General features: G+C 37.5%; 1 protein-coding gene and 1 pseudogene across 2 annotated transcripts in view; one reads left to right on the top strand and one right to left on the bottom strand.

The window, feature by feature from the left end:
* plekhh2 (pleckstrin homology domain containing, family H (with MyTH4 domain) member 2) overlaps window positions 1–13609 on the bottom strand; it is a 40559-nt gene extending 26950 nt beyond the window's left edge. The window contains exons 1-2 of the mRNA XM_079436426.1: window positions 13450–13609; window positions 11111–11248 (exon numbers count right to left, since the gene is read on the bottom strand). Of these exons, the coding sequence (XP_079292552.1) occupies window positions 11111–11230 (120 nt within the window). The 5' untranslated portion in view covers window positions 11231–11248; window positions 13450–13609. The remainder of the gene's footprint in view (window positions 1–11110; window positions 11249–13449) is intronic.
* A 71-nt stretch (window positions 13610–13680) lies between these two features.
* Window positions 13681–18917, top strand: part of LOC306882157 (tRNA (32-2'-O)-methyltransferase regulator THADA-like) — a 95577-nt pseudogene continuing 90340 nt past the window's right edge. Inside the window, exons 1-9 of the transcript XR_013785903.1 lie at window positions 13681–13807; window positions 14128–14202; window positions 14272–14378; window positions 14598–14690; window positions 14797–15020; window positions 16283–16980; window positions 17919–18073; window positions 18184–18339; window positions 18428–18523. The product of XR_013785903.1 is annotated as a tRNA (32-2'-O)-methyltransferase regulator THADA-like (transcript). The remainder of the gene's footprint in view (window positions 13808–14127; window positions 14203–14271; window positions 14379–14597; window positions 14691–14796; window positions 15021–16282; window positions 16981–17918; window positions 18074–18183; window positions 18340–18427; window positions 18524–18917) is intronic.

The raw sequence follows: 18917 nt of genomic DNA, 5'->3' as shown, positions 1-18917 counted from the left end.
ACAGTAACAAGCAGGGGCGTAGTTTGTGGGGGGGGGTGGGGGGAGGTAACCCCCCCAATAACCAAAACTGGCAAGTACAACCCCCCCAATATTTATACCACGGTTAATGGGCTTTTTCATAAGAGCAAGTAGAAGTCAGAATCGAGAGCCAATGTGTTCTAATGATGAGTGATGGAGGAACCTGGCCTTCAGATATTCCAATGATGGCACAGATTAAATCATTAACAGCCTGATGAACTATTAAGGAGTAAGAAATAAACAATATCAGTAAAAGAAAACGTTAAGTTAGATTGACTTCCCATGGCGTGTTGAATTAGATCATTCCGTCAACTATAGCCTAAGTGTCTAAATAATATAAAATAAACAATATCCTTTGTAAACAAGAAATTGTTACTATTAATTTATTGCAGTTACGCAATCAACCAACTTTGCATGTAAGGTGGATAGCACAAAAGCATTTAAGCAAACAAATAAATAAACCTTAAGAGGGAGCATGACCCGGGGTCCACTTCAACCCCCCCAATGTTCAAACCAAAACTACGCCCTTGGTAACTAACAAGTAATCTGTAATGTATTACAGTTTGGAAGTAACTTGCACAACACTGTATTTAAGTCACGTGTTTTCAAATACATTATAAAAAAAATGCATTGACATTTGTCAGCCTCAAAAAAAATGAAAAACAAAAGTGCATGCTCAACAAAAATAAAGTGCATCCTCATACCAAGGTTGTAACACCGGTTATCACTCGCCCACTGCAGCACCGTCCCTCACTGTCATTTTGATTTTTTTAACAGCAATAAAAATCATTTAGTTCAGTTAAAGAACAGACACTACAATTAAAACTGAACACGGCTGCTCAATGCAGCACACCAAACGAACGACAGTCGCACATCACAGATCAGATTTCATTTATCACCTGAGGAGAGTGAGTCGAGCTGACTGACAAGAGTGAGGTGAAACAGACAAGACGATGGCAGAAGAGTTTCAAAACCAAATATAAAAGCGCCTTGAAATATTTTTGGATTTTGAAAAGCCTGTTGACCTGCCATTTATCTAAGGTGATATTGGAAGGTCTATTTATTTTTTAAACATTCGTTTCTCATTTAGCCTATTTGGTTCCACAGTATTTGCTGATTTTTATTTTATTTAAACTGTGATATTTTTCCCATTATTTTACATCAAGGTGTATGCAGTCCGTGCCTCAAAACTTTCCATCTCACTAATAAACGTTCTACATTTTATAATTATTTGTTCCTCAGTCTTTACTGATTTGCAGTTTTGTATAGGCCTACCATGCATATTTAAAATGTGTAAGTTATCTGTTATTTTATATTAGGCATATAGCATGGTGCATTTCTATTCGTTTTGTTAATAAAAGTTAGCTATATGTTCTATGTTGTATTTTGAAGCAATTGATGCCGAATTGCCGATAATGTAAAAGTGAAAATAAAACGCGCACAGAGCTTACAAGCTATTTAAAACCGAAGGAAAGCGAGGAAAAGAGAGAAGACTCAAACGACGTCCACCCCCCATCCACCGAGGTGATACCGGTAAGGTGTTGACACACGTCGATTAACCAGTGGGAAAATTTCCTCACTGTCACCACCCTACTTGATGCCTTTTTTCCTCCTTGCTGAATCCTGGAAATAGTAATGGCATTGTCCTCCTCTGCCACCTAGAAAAACTTCCAGACCGGCAAAGACATGTTCACAAATGGTGACATAATGAGCACAACACATGCTGAGAGTCACTGCAGTTTAAAGATGCAATCACTTGCACTCAGAAAGAAGATGAATCTCAGATAAATCAGACTGATTGATTGATTTACCAGCAAGCATCGGATCTAGTTATCGGATTTAATTTATTTATCGGAGCAATAAAAATGACAGAATTTTCTCTCATACCGGTCGATAATTTATCTGTCCGATAAATATCATGCATAAATGGTATCAATGCATTCTGTGGCACCTTTAAGAATCTTATCCCATTTGTGAAACATGGTGGTGGTAGTATCATAGCTTGGGCCTGTTTTGCTGCATCTTGGCCAGGACAGCCTGCCATCATTGATGGACATTAATTCTCAATTATACCAGCAATTTCTAAAGGAAAACGTCAGGACATCTGTTTAAGAACAGAGTCTCAAGAGAACGTGGGTCATGCAGCAAGAAAACAACCCCAAGCACACAAGTCATTCTACCAAAGAATGGTTAAAGAAGAACAAAGTTAATGTTTTGGAATGGCTGAGTCAAATCCCAGACCTTAATGCAATTAAAATGTTGTGGAAGCACCTAAGCAAGGAGGAAGCCCACCAACATCACAGAGTTTAAGTGGTTCTGCACTAAGGAATGGGCTAAAACTCCTACATGTTATTGTGCAGGACTGATCAGCATTTACAAGAAACTTTACCTTCAGTTACTGCAGCAAAAGGGGTCACACCACATACTGAAAGTAAAGATTCACATACTTTCGCAACGCACAGATAAGTAACACTGGATCATTTTTCTCAATAAATAAATGACAAAGAAAATATTTTTCTCTCACTTGTTTGATTCGATTCTCTTTGTCTACTTTCAGGACTTGAAAATCTGATGATGTTTTGGGTCATATTTACGCAGAAATATAGAACATTCTAAAGGGTTCACAAACCATAAAGGTTATTGATAATAATAAATGTTTCTTGAGCAGTAAATCAGGATACTAGAATGATTTCTGAAGGATCACGTGACACTGCAGTAATGATGCTGAAGATTCAGCTTTGCATCACAGGAATCAATTGCATTTTAAAAATGTCTTAAAATAAAGAAAACTGTTGTTTAAAATTGTTTAAAAAAAATGTAGCCTTGGTGAGCAGAAGAGACTTTACAACACTAAACATAAAACAAAACAACAAAAAAAAAACGTTAGAATGGTTGTATAACTTCAGGTTGTCTGGGTAACTGACATTGTGATTAAAAGTTGTCAAAACCATTCAAATATATTTTTTCCTGCCACATTAAGCAGCAATATTGACCAATTCCACTTAGTTTTTGACTGATCTGCAGAGTCAGTCCGATTTGGTACACTTCAAACAATTCAGTATGCAAACTGATTCAGTGATCTTACTCATTTGGACATTTATAAATGATAAAACATGGCCAGGAGTTAATAAGTCTTAATTTGTGGCCACAATATCTATTCTTCTTCATGTCATGTGCAGGGCTCCATACAAAAGTGCATTGTTCTGTTTGACCAGGAGATGGTGCTCTAGGAGGAGAATGGAGTGATTTGAAGCAACATTCATTTTCAAAGATATATGTCAATTACTGTTGAAGCAAGCAATAGAGACTGCTGATGATGCAACAAAGCTGAATAGAGCTCAACTTTATGCAAATGAGTGGTGACGAGCAATGGAAGTGCTGTAAACCAAAACAAACCAAAAACTTTCATGGATGTTTTCATCAGTGTGCACATGTAAACTTCACATTTCCATCAACAGCTCTTTGAATCTTCTACAATCCCCCTCACTTCTCTGCTCCATACGCTCCTGGTTACAGTCAGTCTTCCATCCCATGCATTCCATCCTCGGCCTTCTGTGGCCGGCCCGCCCTGCACCCCTCATCCAGCCTTCCTCCACAGGCCAGCTCACAAAGCCTGTCTGTGTGACAGCTTTCACTGCACCACGGCTCCAAATTCCCCAGCGTCAGCCGGCCTCTGCTCCACACTGCACTCATCTGTGTCCTCCAGCAGCACACTGTATACTACACTAGAAGCTTGCGTTTCCATTCTAGTTGAATCCCTTGCTTAAGTTAGCATTGGAATACATATTTAGATTTATTTACATATGAAATACATTTCTGAAATGCCATTAAACTTTTTTATTTCACATATGTGACCCTGGACCACAAAACCAGTCTTAAGTCGCTGGGGTATATTTGTATCAATAGCCAACAATACATAATATGAGTCAAAATTATCGATTTTTCTTTTATGCTAAAAATCATTAGGATATTAAGTAAAGATCATGATTCATGAAGATATTTTGTAAATTTCCTACCGTAGTTATATCAAAACTTAAATTTTGATTAGTAATATGCATTGCTAAGGACTTTAATGTCTGCCCACTGCTCCGGGTGTGTGTTCACGGTGTGTGTGTTCACTGCTGTGTGTGTGCACGTTGGATGGGTTAAATGCAGAGCACGAATTCCGAGTATGGGTCACCATACTTGGCAGTATGTCACTTCACTTTATTTGGTCAACTTCTCAATATTTAGATTTTTTTGCACCCTCAGATTCCAGATTTTCAAATAGTTGTATCTCAGCCAAATATTGTCCTATCCTAACAAACCATATATAACCATGTATAAATCGCAATTTAAAAAAATTCACCCTTATGACTGGTTTTGTGGTCCAGGGTCACATTTATAGAAGGCCTTTGAAGAAATATCTATATAGAGATTCAAGCCTTAGAAACATATCGCAATAAAACAATGTCTGTAACATCACTGTACAATGTTCTCTGGCTAATGTGGAATCAGTCTGAGGGTGTTGCTAACCTACAACAGATTCCTGCTTCACATAATGTGCTCTCAGTGTGAGAACACAAGTTCATATGTATTTGACTGCACTTGAAAGTTGCCATAATGGTTTAAAAGAAAGGTTTGCATCTGTTCATAAGCAGGATATGGTGTGGCCACTGAAGTCTTCATGTGCGCCTTTGTGACATTCTTTGAGGATGGCTCACAGCGAAAGTTCGTTACTGTTTTGAGTTTCTTTGCATGATGAGGAATTGCTGTCCAAGTCTGGTTGATTCATTTAAACTTCACTAAACAGGATGTAAACCAGGGGAGAAAATGACCTACATTTCTCCCAACAAACCACACTTGGATTAGCATATATGTGTTTGCTTGTGTATGTATTTAGCATGCTAACTTCCTGTATAGCACGAGGCCAGGCATTTCCTCCCTTGGGAGTCTCAGTGATTAATGGATAGTCTGTTTGGCCAGTTTGTCTGTCTCTCTCCTCCCATTTTACTCCCTCTCTTTCCCTTTCACTCATAAGGTCCACTGTCCCAAATCAGATACGTTTTGCTTTATTTGCTTTATACATGAAGCAATATAAAAAAGACAGAATACAAGAATATCTTTTGACAGATAAACAGGCTAAATATTTGTAACATTTTATACAACAGTTATATTCATTCATATTTCAGATAGACTGTCAGTCTGTGAGGAATTTCTTTTTCTGCAGGTTACATCTGCAGAGTCATTGAATAATTCACTCAACCAATTAGTTCAAAATCACTGATTTGTTGAGGAACAAAACACTACTGTGTGTTAGTGGTGGGACCTTTTCAGTAGGGGTGTGCGATATATATATCGTCTGCAATAATATCGTAATTGTTGTTTTAACGATGTGTAATTTAACATTATCAGAAAAAATAAAACACACAAGAATTTCTGGAAGAAAAAAAAAAAGAAAAAAAAAATTGTAGGGCCCTATTGTTCAAAATGTTGAAATTGAGAGTTTTGGACTCATTTTTTCACTGAAATAAATGTTTTTGTTTTTACACAGAGAGTAAAGTACCGAAAAAAGGTACCGTTGGGTACCGGTACCGAATTTCAGGTACCTATACCGGTACCGTACCGGTTCAAATGTGAACGGTACCCAACCCTAGTATTTAGAGTGTGATCTTTCACTGCATGATTCAGCCTATTAAAATGCATTAAGAATGATCACAAAATTCAAGATATGGCGGCAGAAAATGTATATATTTACATCATTTCATATAGTTAAAAATCACACAAAGAGTGCGGTTTTTTCTTCATAAATAAGCATGATTACAAATGTGATATTGGTTTTATACATTGGTTCAATAAACAATAAGTTAATATTAAGAGACTTATGTTTTAGACACCAAATTGCCTGTTTTTGCTCCATTTCGCTCGACAAAAAATAATTCCAAACAGCTACAGCACTGTTTTGCGTCTCTGAGCAACATGACGATGCCTGTGTCCCAATGTGCATACTATCGATACTAAATTCTATGTGATAGTAGTAATTTTCAATACTATTTAGGACCGATAGGGCGGATAGTATGCACATTGGGACACAGGGGATGTTTCGTTCCTGAATGAATCAACTGTTTAAATGATTTGGTTCAATCGCAAAGACTCACTTATTAACATTGACTTTCTGGCGGTTTTGTGTAAAACAGTGTGTAACTACATCTAAATGCCACTTCAGATGCAACTTCTGCAAAGATTCATTTTGATGATACTGGTTTCATTTGTTTGGTAACAGCCTAAATGTCTTTTTATCTTAACTGACTTATTAAATGTAACAATTTGACTCAAAAGATGTACACTTTTAGAAAAAATGGCTTTATTAAAGGTAAAAATCTATTTAAAATGATATGAAAAGATTAATTAATCACTTATGTGAACTGACCACACAGAATATGAAGAATATCAAAAACTGCAGCGGTCCACGGTAGTCAGATATCAGCACAATAACACACTCTGCAAAATATCGTCTAATTATAGTTATCGAAAAAATCCTAACAATATTGAGATTTTTTTCAATATTGCACACCCCTACTTTTCAGTGACTCTTTCTGCAGGTTACGCCAGAAGGTTGTACCATCTTTATGCAGTAGGTAAGTGACCTTCTTTAGGAATGATTCAATGACTCACGAATAAAGACAGGCAATATCGATCCGTCACTTCACAGGAAGTAGAGAGGGACATTTAAAGCAATTTGAACAACTGGTTAAAAAACTCTGATTTATTTAAGACCAAAACAACTGACTGTCTTTATAAGTGATTCATTGAATCATTCACTAATCCAATTAGTTCAAAAACACTCAACAAAACAACTAAAAACAACACTCTCTTTAGATTGGAATCTCATTCAAGATGTCGGAATACCCTTTGAAGTCCACTTCGCAGGGCACTTATGGTCAAAAGGAGCGCACCTACTGTCTTAATAAGTGAGTCATTTAATCATTCACTTAACCAATTTGTTCAAAACCACAGATTTATTGAGTAAAGACACACCGCTACTGTTTGTTGCTCAGAGATGGACAACTGTTCTTTGTTAGAACTATTTTAGTTGGTGGAGCAAAAATAGACAAAGTAACTGGTAATATTATGTCTAAAATGTAAGTAACTAACATTGTTGTAATATAGTTTTAATATTAACATTTTGTTTATTGAACTGTATAAAACTGAAATTTACTTGAAAATCTTACGTTAAAATTTAGACTGCAAATTTGTACGAACAGATTTTCAGCACAGAAATACCCTGTTACACGTCTATAATGTCTATAACTCTTTAACAGTGTAAACAACTCTGAATGCATGAAACAGCATTTTACCCCCCCTTTAAAGTGTTATTGCTTAAAACACAGCTTTAAAAATCAATATAAACTAGTCGCCCTTTAATAGATTAGTTGGGTGGGTTGTAGGGTGACTAGTTGATCATCCTGCCCATTCCTACTTCCCTACTTTCTTTATCATGTGTCTCAATCCTTCCCATTCATCCTTTTCCTTTTTTTTTTTCCACCACAGGATTAATCTCTGACATATCCTCAGTTTAACTATGCTTCCCAGCTATCTGTATTTTAACAGCTCAGCTGATCCAGGACCTACAGTGAGAGGACAAGTCAGGAAAGAGGCCCTATGTAAACATTTAATGGCAGCTTTTAATTACTGCAATAAGGGATTCTGTCCACATAAGGGAGGAATAGTAGATGGCACACATAAGTGAGGCCAGACACTACCCAGCTGCCAACAATAACACACCTAGTGATGAAAGAATTAGAAACAATTACAATAAGATTCTCAGATGATGAAATCATACACTTGAATCAGCATCATAAGGGTTAGAGATCACACTTACTGAGACCGAGGTTGCATTCAAAATTACGTATTTCCCTACTATAGAGCAGGCACAAAACAGTATGTGAAAAGATATGTATATAAGTATGCAGATAACCTACTTCTGAAAAATTCCTGAAGTGCACGCGTTGCTATCCCATGGGGCCATGGGAGAGGAGTTGTGAATCAACTCAAACTGGTTATTTTTGTTTTCTTTTGCACACAAAAAGTTTTCTCGTAGTTTCGTAAAATTACGGTTGAACCACTGTGATCACATGGACTATTTTATAGATGTCCTTGTGCCTTGATTGTGGTAGAACCCTTGCTGTCTATGGAGGGTCAGAAAGCTCTCGGATTTCAAAAGTATCTTAATTTTTGTTTTCCGAAGATGAACAAAGGTCTTATGGGTTTGGAGCGACATGAGGGCGAGTAATTAATGACCGAATTTTCATTTTTGGCTGAACTATCCCTTTTAAACTGTATGAGATTCAGTTACAAAATACTTTGGGGCGCCAATCATTAAAATTGCTCAAGAAAGAGCATCATCACAATAGCTGACTATTAGGGGTGGTACACGGTACATCTCGGCTTGGTGCATGAGGCCTTACGACGAATACAGGCAATTCACCCCCAATCCAGAAGGGTGCGCCTGTAGCAATGCAACGCTGTTTGATAACCGCCAGCAGAAGAACAGCGAATGCCATGTAGCGCCATCCATATCCCTTCTAGCCTTAGAGTTGTGCACTTGAAAGCAAAGCCCACTAGACAGTGACTCATGTGCTGATTCTGAACGCGTCTCTCAAATAGACTGACAGAGGAGTATACTTTAAAGGCTTGGACACTCAACTATTTGCGAAATGGGGCTTTGTGCTCATGTATCCTATCTCTCTCATTCGGCACAAATCCAAATATGCCATAATATTTCCATATTTGCGTTGTAACGTATCTGGATGCTAAACTATTATTTAATATGTAAATAATAGGCTTTGTAATTCAGTCGCGTTCCAACGGTGACACAGAGGCGGGTGCGCTGATGTTTGGCTCACTGTATTTTATTTTGATAAAGTACCAACTGCGCTGTCAAGTTAGCAATGCTGGAACGGATGTGTGTGTGTTTTTTTTGTTTGTTTGTTTGTTTGTTTGTGTGTGTGTGTGCGCGCGCTCCGGCGCGATCACTTCAACTGTTTCCTTATACCAGCAGAATCAACTTTAAACACCTATGGTCTAATTAATAATCACTGTATAAAGGTCTGCTTTTATTTGTGTACAATCACAATGAAAACAAAACAGATTTTATATATACAGTGGTGTGAAAAAATGTTGGCCCCCTTCCTGATTTTTAATTTTTTTGCATGTTTGTCACACTTTAATGTTTCAGATCATCAAACAAATTTAAATATTAATCAAAGATAACACACGTAAACACAACATGCAGTTTTTAAATGAAGGGTTTTTTTATGAAGGGAAAACAAAATCCAAACCCACATGGCCCTGTGGGGACAAAAGTGTTTGTCATAACTGTGGTTTATCACACCTGAGTTCAGTTTCTCTAGCCACACCCAGGCCTGATTACTGCCACACCTGTTCGCAACCAAGAAATCACTTAAATAGGACCTGCTTGACAAAGTGAAGTAGACCAAAAGATCCTCAAAAGCTACACATCATGTTGAGATCCAAAGAAATTCAGGAACAAATGAGAAAGAAAACATCTTGATGATCCCCAAGACTTTTGGGAAAATACTCTGTGGACTGACGAGACAAGTTGAACTTTTTGGAAGGTGTGTGTCCCATTACATCTGGCGTAAAAGTAACACAGCATTTCAGAAAAAGAACATCATACCAACAGTAAAATATGGTGGTGGTAGTGTGATGGTCTGGGGCTGTTTTGCTGCTTCAGGACCTGGAAGACTTGCTGTGATAAAAGGAACCATGAATTCAGCTGTCTACCAAAAAATTCTGAAGGACAATGTCCAGCCATCTGTTCGTGACCTCAAGCTGAAGCGAACTTGGGTTCTGCAGCAGGACAATGATCCAAAACACACCAGCAAATCCACCTCTGAATGGCTGAAGAAAAACAAAATGAAGACTTTGGAGTGGTCTAGTCAAAGTCCTGACCTAAATCCTATTGAGATGCTGTGGCATGACCTTAAAAAGGCGTTTCATGCTCAAACCCTCGAATGTGGCTGAATTACAACAATTCTGCCAAGATGAGTGGGCCAAAATTCCTCCACAGCGCTGTAACAGACCCATTGCAAGTTATCGCAAACGCTTGATTGCAGTTGTTGCTGCTAAGGGTGGTCCAACCAGTTATTAGGTTTAGGGGGCAAGCACTTTTTCACACAGGGCATGTGGGTTTGGATTCTGTTTTCCCTTCATAATAAAAAAAACTTAATTTAAAAACTCCATGTTTTGTTTACTTGTTATCTTTGATTAATATTTAAATTTGCTTGATGATCTGAAACATTAAAATGTGACAAACATGAAAAAAAACATCAGGAAGGGGGCCAACACTTTTTCACACCACTGTATATCATTTAATATTTAGTATTTTCACATTTAGATGGGAAAAATTGTAATTTGCACTACTGCCTGTTCAAAATAAATGAAAAGAAACTGAGCATAGTAGATTTTTTTTTTCCCCGTTGTACCGAAATCGTATCGAACGGTGACCCCCAAACCGAGGTATGTACCGAACCGTGACATCTGTGTACCGTGCCACCGCTACTGACTATACATTTCCTAAACTTGACCTCTCCCCAAGTGCAAGACATTTAAAGTACCAGAATACATCCAGAGTCTGCTATTCAAAGAGGATTTTGCTATCCCAGAATGCAGCAGTCTGGAGCCCTGTGGTCAGGCATCTGTTTATATTAACCTCTAATCTGCTCTCCCTCGAGATAGGCCAAAAAAATAGGCCATGGCACGCATATACACACACACACTCTTTCGTGGAAATGAAAACCAAACATGGAAATGAGCAAATACTTTAATAGGTGGCTTCTTTGCCTTTCCTAGAATTCCCTTCAATTGAGTATCTCGGCAATATAAATACAGACGGGAATTAGCAGGGCGGTGACAGTTACAGACAAATCATATGCCTGTTCTGTTATTACTTTAATAAAAGATGGCTGGGGTAGGTTGAGTTTTACTTGCTCAGCATGTGGTTTGCTGTAATGATTTTTAAAGGTCTGAGAGCAGACCAGCAGGCCGAGTGAAGGGACTCTGGGACCGAGATGTAGTGCGTTTGACTAACCTTTTCTGCCGTGAGCTCTCGGATCACACTCATCTGTCCACGGAACCTGAAGAGCAGGGCCTCAAGGGCCATGTATTTCTCTTTCCACTCCCCGCCTGCGCTTTCATCGCCCTCCGACATGCCGTCACCCCTCAGGCCCTGTCACATCACACAACATGAGGTACACTCAAGAAGATAATCTATGAATCAGATGTAGGACTGGCTGGGTGATATATAGCAAAACAACTATCTTGATATTTTTCAGCCTCTTCATGATATTTATACATCTTTGTTCTAAGGAACCATGCTTTTGACCAAGCAGCCACATTTCAACACTGAAATATGAAATATTGAAAATGAAGATGTTTAAACAATGTTGCAATATCAATGAATGTTGTTTCCTTTTGCAAAATCGAAACAAAATTCAACTGATTAAACCTTGATCCATGACCTTGAGTCACACATTAAAAATAACATTCATAAACATCCATTTAAAAATAGTTTAAGCATGCATCCACATAACTATCTACATGCATTTTACTGAAACATTGTAGCAAACGAAAAATGTCATGGAAATTAGGCCTAAGTGCCAAAATTTGTCTCATGACATGGTCTTTCGGAAACTTATTGGCCAAACAAACAAGTCTTCAAATGTAAAAACAATATCACTTGCTGTTTCAATGGTGAAAAAACATTGGAATAATATTGAAACAATGTTTAATGGTTGTAAAATAGTACTTAGAAATCAAATAAATACTTATATTAATCAACATGAATTCACTCATATCAAAAAGATGTTGAAACACAACATTGCAATATCAACATTTATTTAATTTGCAATATCAAAAGAAAATTCAACAGTGATTTATCTTCTGACAAATCAATAGACTGACACCTCAAAATAATCATCATCATGAATTGCAAAATTGAATTATTTTAACATTTGGACAAAAGAATCTGTCTCCTCCTTTCTGCAAAAATATGCTTCTTCCACAGTTTGGGTTTTCACAGCTTCCCATGTTTCACAGAACTCATAATTGCATTGGTTTGGACATGCACAGATGTAAATGAACAGTGAATATTCTGAATAGGATGTTTATTTGACACAGAATTCAGTATGCCAGCTGTCGATATTAACTGAAATTTTCATATAGCTGTATGCCATCTGAGATAAATTTGATCTTTAATCAGTTGGAAAGAAACTGTATTGGTTGGAAAGAGAGGCAGTGAAACATTCTTGGTCTCCAATGGCAAAAGTAAGTGTTTGAGGGCCAGGCAGGCAGAGTCCTGGACAAACTGACCACCACTACAAAAACAAACCCTACCAGCCAGCACTAATGCACCATCATCACACTTTTCCATCATAAAAGTTGAATTATGAAAAACATGTGTCAACTGATGTAAAGCAGTGGGGGAAAGCACAACAGCAATGTGTGAGTGAACACATTTCACTACAACTTCTCTTAAACTCTTGGTTTATAATAAGCTCTCATTATTGCACGGGCACAATGAGAGTGCAAACATGTGCTGAGCTCAATTAAGCTGTCCTGGTAAATAAGACTGAGGGTTTGAATCTTAACCAATGTGGATAAAACAACATCTTTTACTGTGGAACTAACTTCTTAAGAGGAAAACGTAGGGAAAGTGAGCCAAAGTGGATAACAGGGGCATTATGTAGATCTAGAATACAAGGTACATGGACGATCAGGAAGTTAATATATACAGTGCATGGTGTGAGGAAAAGGCTACTTTCCTAGACATGAAAAGTAGAAATATATGTTTAGTAATGAGGTCTCCAATATGATGCATATGTTGTGAATTACACTGTTTAGACCAGGTATGAATTTCCATCTGAGGAGTCAGTGATCCTGGTTCTGGCTCTATTACAGGTTCTGTCAGTTTCACCACATAACACAGATCAGATATACAGTGACATTATATATAGTACATACACATTTTAACCTAACCAAAAAAGGTCTACGGGTATGTTATATGGTAACTGTCTATATACCATTCAGCTGCAGTTAGTGACAGAATGATTATGCAATAGGTAGAGTTGTATTCATGAAAATTAATAGAACAGAATTATTTAATATTAACTGAATTTCAGTCACATCAAATCAATAAATAGTGTATTTCAAACGTATTCAATAAGCTTTTCATTTTCAAATCCACTTTTAAAACAATCAACAGGGTACATAGGCTACATTTTAGAATATATTTTAATTTAAATATATAATATTGAACTTTCATATTTGAATAAGTAGAAATAGAAACTGAAATACTTTAATATCGTATTCCCTTTACCAAGAAACAAAAACAATACTTTTTTTGTTAATAGTTAAAGATTTTATCCTTACCCGGCAATCAGTGTTACAGTACTGGAGATGGAACTGGTTTCACACCATAATAAAAAATAATATTCCGTCTTGTCGTAGTCGTTATTGCACTAATGACCTAATTATGATATAAAGAGCGAATGTTTTCTAGCTCAAAGTTTTCACTCCAGCATCGTCCTGTGGAAGTGGGCGGGACCGGGGGCGTGTTTTTACGAGCACGTACAATCAAACTATTGTAGGCGTGGTTAGGGAATGGCGATGTCACGATTGATTGACTTTGCCGTGGACCAATCACGCATCAGAAGTAGTCTGCGTGAACCAATCATCTTTGAGCTGGGCGGGTCTTCCAGCGCGACTCCGGAATTGACGCGTCACACGTGTTTGTTTATGTTGCTGTGAAAATACTCATTTCTACATGCAGCGTTGAACTTTTTCACCGGTACCTGCTTTGTTACAAAGGTATGCCAGTATATCATGTCTCAGAATGTTTTGAATGTGTAGTAGTTCGGTGTGGAGGAGAATGTAATATAAATAGCTGCAGAAAACAGTAATTGACGAGCACTTGGTAACATTAGGTTGAGCCAGAGCTGTTATAACTTCCTTAAGTCGATCTTCAGCACTTGTTGTATGATCGTTGTAAGTAATTATGCAATTAATTTATGATACACATCTGCAGTTGTTGTTATGTCTCATATCTAGTCATGGTTGTGAAGAAGAAAGCACCTAAAGTGGAGGCTGTAGCTTTAAATGATGTCCAGCTGAAGAGTCTGACAGGTAAGTGACAGGAATCAAGTTTTAGTGGTTGTGCATGAGTTACCTGTAATATTTCATGCTTTCTCTCAGATTCCCTGTCTGTGGAGGGGGACAGTAGATCCACAGAGCTTGCTCAGGTTCTGAAGGACAGTTTATCATCCTCTGACCCGGTTGAGCAAATCCAGCTCATCTCTAAGGTAAAGATCTTCATTGAGTTATACTGAATGTATTGCAATCGCACAACACTTCATTGGTTTGTATGTTGACTGCAGGCAGGCTTCCTGTTGGAGCAGTTGAGAGAGGATGAGTCTTGACTGATGGTAAGGCGAAGACCACTTTATTCTTCAGATGCAACTTCACATTGAGAGTTTTTGTATTTTCTTTGTATTATACGTAACTTCTTTTCCCATCTAGAGGAGTTTGTTCAGACGGTTCAGAGCACTGCTGGGATGGGCGTTGTTTTGCTCATTAGATTTATTATGGGCAATGGAGATGATATACCTGTCACAGTAAGTGAGAAGCAAGAAGCTTATTGTGTACTCTGTCTCAGCTTGAGCAGCATTTGTATCCGTTCCTGGCTGTGGAAGTGCTGTTAAGTGTGAAGTGTGTTTCTAGGTTGCGGGTCTCCTGCAGTGTTCAGTTGATGCAGGCAGCATCGCTCCCCAGTGGCTGAGACAGAGCTGCGCAGGTCTGTATGAGAGCAGCAGGCCTGCAGCGGTGGCTCTGTATCTCAGTCATGGAGCTCTGGCTATGCTCAGCTGGAGACGAAAGACTCTTGGTCCACAGGCCGAGAAACTGCTGCTGCTCATACCTGAAGTGCTCCTGTCTCTAGATACAAGGTACTAAAGGATACCAAATGCATTCACTAAAAAGGACATGCAAAACTACAGATTTTAACAGTTGACAAGTCAGTGGGTTTTCTGAATGAGGTATTTCTTTGCAAAATTAAATAACTGCACTTGCTACAGCCTAAAGAAATATGATTTACTTTAGGTTGACAAGCGTATGTATTTCTTCCCACAGTTATATGTATAAACTTGAAGATTAACATCTTCTATTCAATTTTATATACACTACCTTTCAAAAGTTTGAAATTGGAAAAATTAATTTTTTTTTTTGAAAGAAGTCTCTATGGCTCACCAAGGCTGCATTTATTTGGTCAAAAATACAGAAAATATTGTGACATATTATTACAGCTTAAAATAGCTGTTTTCTTTTTTAATATATTTTCAAATGTAATTTATTCCTGTGATGCAAAGTTGATTTTTCAGCATCGTTACTGCAGTCTTCAGTGTCACATGATCCTTTAGAAATCATTCCAAAAGGATGATTTGCTGCTCAATAAATAAATGAATTAATTCTTATCAATTGTTTTTTTATTATCAGTTGTTATCAACCGTTAAAACAGTTGTGCTGCTTAATATTCACTATGGAAATTGTGATACATTTTCTTTTGGAGAATATTGTTTGATGAATGAATAAAAGTTCAAAAGAAAAGTATTTATTTGAATAGAAATCTTTATTTAAACATCATAAATATCTTAACTGTCACTTTTTCAATTTAAATCATCCATGCTGAAAATTGAATGTATTGAAAATATTAAAGGAATTTCAAAAAAGTCTGAAAAAACGGTAGTGTATATTCGTCATTTATTTGCTCTGAGTTTTTCCACAATAATATTTCTGAGGCTGCATTACAGTAAATATTGAGAATATTTACAGAGAAAGCTAAAAGTTACAGGAAATGAGGAACTCCCTGGAAAGACAATATAAACCATTTGAAGAACTCTAAAACCCTGTTTTTCTATCAACCGTTTTTATGTTAAAAGGACAAAAAAGATGAAAATATTTTAAGTAGTATTTTTCTCTTCACATTTGTTATTGGTAAAAATGAATGTCAATAGAAAATAATGATTCATCTTGTAATTTCAGTTGTGAGAAAGCAAAATGAAAGAGTAATAATAACATTTTTTAACTCACATAAGTTGCATCACCAAATTCATTCCCTAATTCACATTATACTACTGAGCTTGGTTCATTTTGAAGTTGATCAGCCTGTATTTCCATTTGAACTGCTCTTTGTCATGAATCTCTCTCTCAGAGTGAAGGACTCCAGTACGGTGATGGTAGTGGCTCGGATTTTGACACTTTGGAGTGGAGCTGCGGTTGACTGCGTCCAGGTGGTCACATGTCCCCCTCTCCTTCGCTCGTCTCTAATAGGAGGCTCTTCTCTAATCGCACGCCTTCACCACCACATCTACGCCCACTGGGAGCACCCTCTGGATGGGGTTCGGCACCAGATGCGCTCCATGTTCCAGAACCTCCTCACGCTCCACCAGCATTGCAATGAGCACAAGTCCGATCCCACCGGTGACCCTTACATCACCCAGCTCACCCAGGACCTTCTAACGCTGGAGTGGCATATGAAAGGGAAGTACGGCACACTGGGCTGCCTGGTGGAGCATTTAGGAACAGAGTATTTACTCAAGCTTGATGGTGGACTGCCATCCAGGCTGCTGGGTCTGATGGGGGATCAGACGATGGCACCATACGCCAGCGACCTTCTGGAGAAGCTGTTTGTCAGCCATAAGGTCCAGTTGTGTGCACGGTTTAGGGATGCCTGGATAGATGGGTGGCATGAAGTTTGGGTGAGGCCTCTCCTGAAGGTACTGTGCACAGCCCGATTGGATCAAACCACTTATATACTGGACTACTTCCTGCCCAAACTGCTATGCTGCAACCCCTCCAGCCTTAGCCACATGGTACAAACCCTGCAGCAGATGCCAGCTTGCACTGAGGGTAAGAGTCTTGTGTATAAACCGAAAGATTGGGGTCAGTAATAGGTTTTTTTTTTTTTTTTTTTTTTATTCAGCAAGGACATTTAAACTGATCAAAGTGACTAAAAACATATTGTAATGTTACAAAAGATTTTATTTGAAAAAATGCTAAATATTATGCAGCACAAATGTTTTTGCCATTATAATAATAGCAGTGTTTCTTGAAGCAAGTCAGTATATTAAAATTATTTCTGAAGGATCATGTGAGACTAAGTAATGAAGTAATGAATGAAGTAATGAATGCTGACATCGCAGGAATAACTGACAATTAAAAAAAAAAAAAATTTATATGTGTGTGTGTGTGTATTTATATAAATATACCTGTGTACACACACACACATTTATTTTATTTTTTTTAATTGTCATTTATTCCTGCGATGTCAGCATTCATTACTTCAGTCTTCAGTGTCACATGATCCTTCACACACACACACACGCACACATTTATATTTGTGTATATTTATATAATTTCAACCACATGTCAATAGTATAAATGTAGATTTATTTATTTATTTATACATTAAAACAGAAAATATAAAAAAAATACTATAAAATATACAGGTGTTAAAAATAGTCTGGGAAAAACACCACTTAACACAAAATGAACTGAAGAAAGAATGATCTTAAATAATTTTTTATCAAAATAGCTATACATAATTTATGATTTGTGTAATATTGATACTACATTTTACTTTAAGAATAATGATGCTCAGAGATTGAAACAGACAATGTCAACTGATTTACAGAAATTGTAATCATGAATATTTTTATTATTTTGTTTTATTTTATTATTTGTATTTTTAAATCTTTGCAGTATTTATGTATGTGTATAAATAATTTTCTAGAAAACAGTGTTAAACTTATAATTTTTTTTGTAAGTGTTAAGTGTTTGTTCCTCAGGGTCAAATGGCAGCAGAGGTGCGTTGGGGGCTTTGATGACGTGTCTGCGTGCCGCCCGGTCTCAGGGTGTTCTCAAGTCTGTGGAGGAGGAATTGTGAGGTGACCTGGTGCCGCTCCCACTAATGCAACAGGCTCTGGTGCACAAACACGAGCAGGTAAATGGGAACCACATTATATTTTACTGTACCTTTAATAGTTAATGTCTGACTAAACTGTGTCATTTCTATAACACAAAGAGAAATGAAGGCTGTTTATGTGAATTCAGGTGCGAATTGATGCTCTGGGTTTGGTATGTGAGAGCCATCGCAGCACAGAAACTCTGTCCAGACAGGAAATAGAGCTGATCCGCCACTTCCTGCGCTTTAATCTTAACAGTCAGTCACCAGGAGTCAGACAGCAGACTGTCAGTCTGTTAAAGAAGGTAAAAAATGATGACAGCTCAAGCTTTGATTGGCCAGAGGGCATTGTAAGCGTGTTTTGATTGGCTCGTGTCTGTTTTATGTTGTCAGCTCTTGTGTAGGGTGAAGGACAGCACTCAGCTGCTGCAAAAGAAACTGGACCAACATCACAACCACAAAGACCAGCAAGTTTTCAACATGTACCAGGTAGAACTATGATTTTTGCATTTGAAATTGATTAGATAACTAACTAAACCAAAAAGACGCATGGAAAATCTAGCTAAAGGAGTGAATTTAGAAATCAAAACAACAAGAAGTGCTAAGGAACACCAGGAACCGAGAGATAAGAGTCCTCTGATTACACAGACATTGAGTGATGTGTTAAACACAGGAGACACACATGAAGCGATAAACATTAAGATAAGAGAAGAAAAAATTGTTTTTTTCCTATTAGCAGGAGTTCTGTTAATTGTGATGAATACATTGGTAATTTTTTTTTTATTTTTCAGGAGTTAGTTGGGGACATTAAACATCATCACACTGAACAGGACAACTAATTTGCTCACTAGTTTACTCTTGCAAACTATTCTAACTCAAGCCG

This window comes from Barbus barbus (assembly GCF_936440315.1).
Source record: "Barbus barbus genome assembly, chromosome: 16".
In the NCBI taxonomy this organism is placed as follows: Eukaryota; Metazoa; Chordata; class Actinopteri; order Cypriniformes; family Cyprinidae; genus Barbus; species Barbus barbus.
Note: the sequence above shows the minus strand (reverse complement) of the source record. Positions and strands in the feature narration are given on the sequence as shown.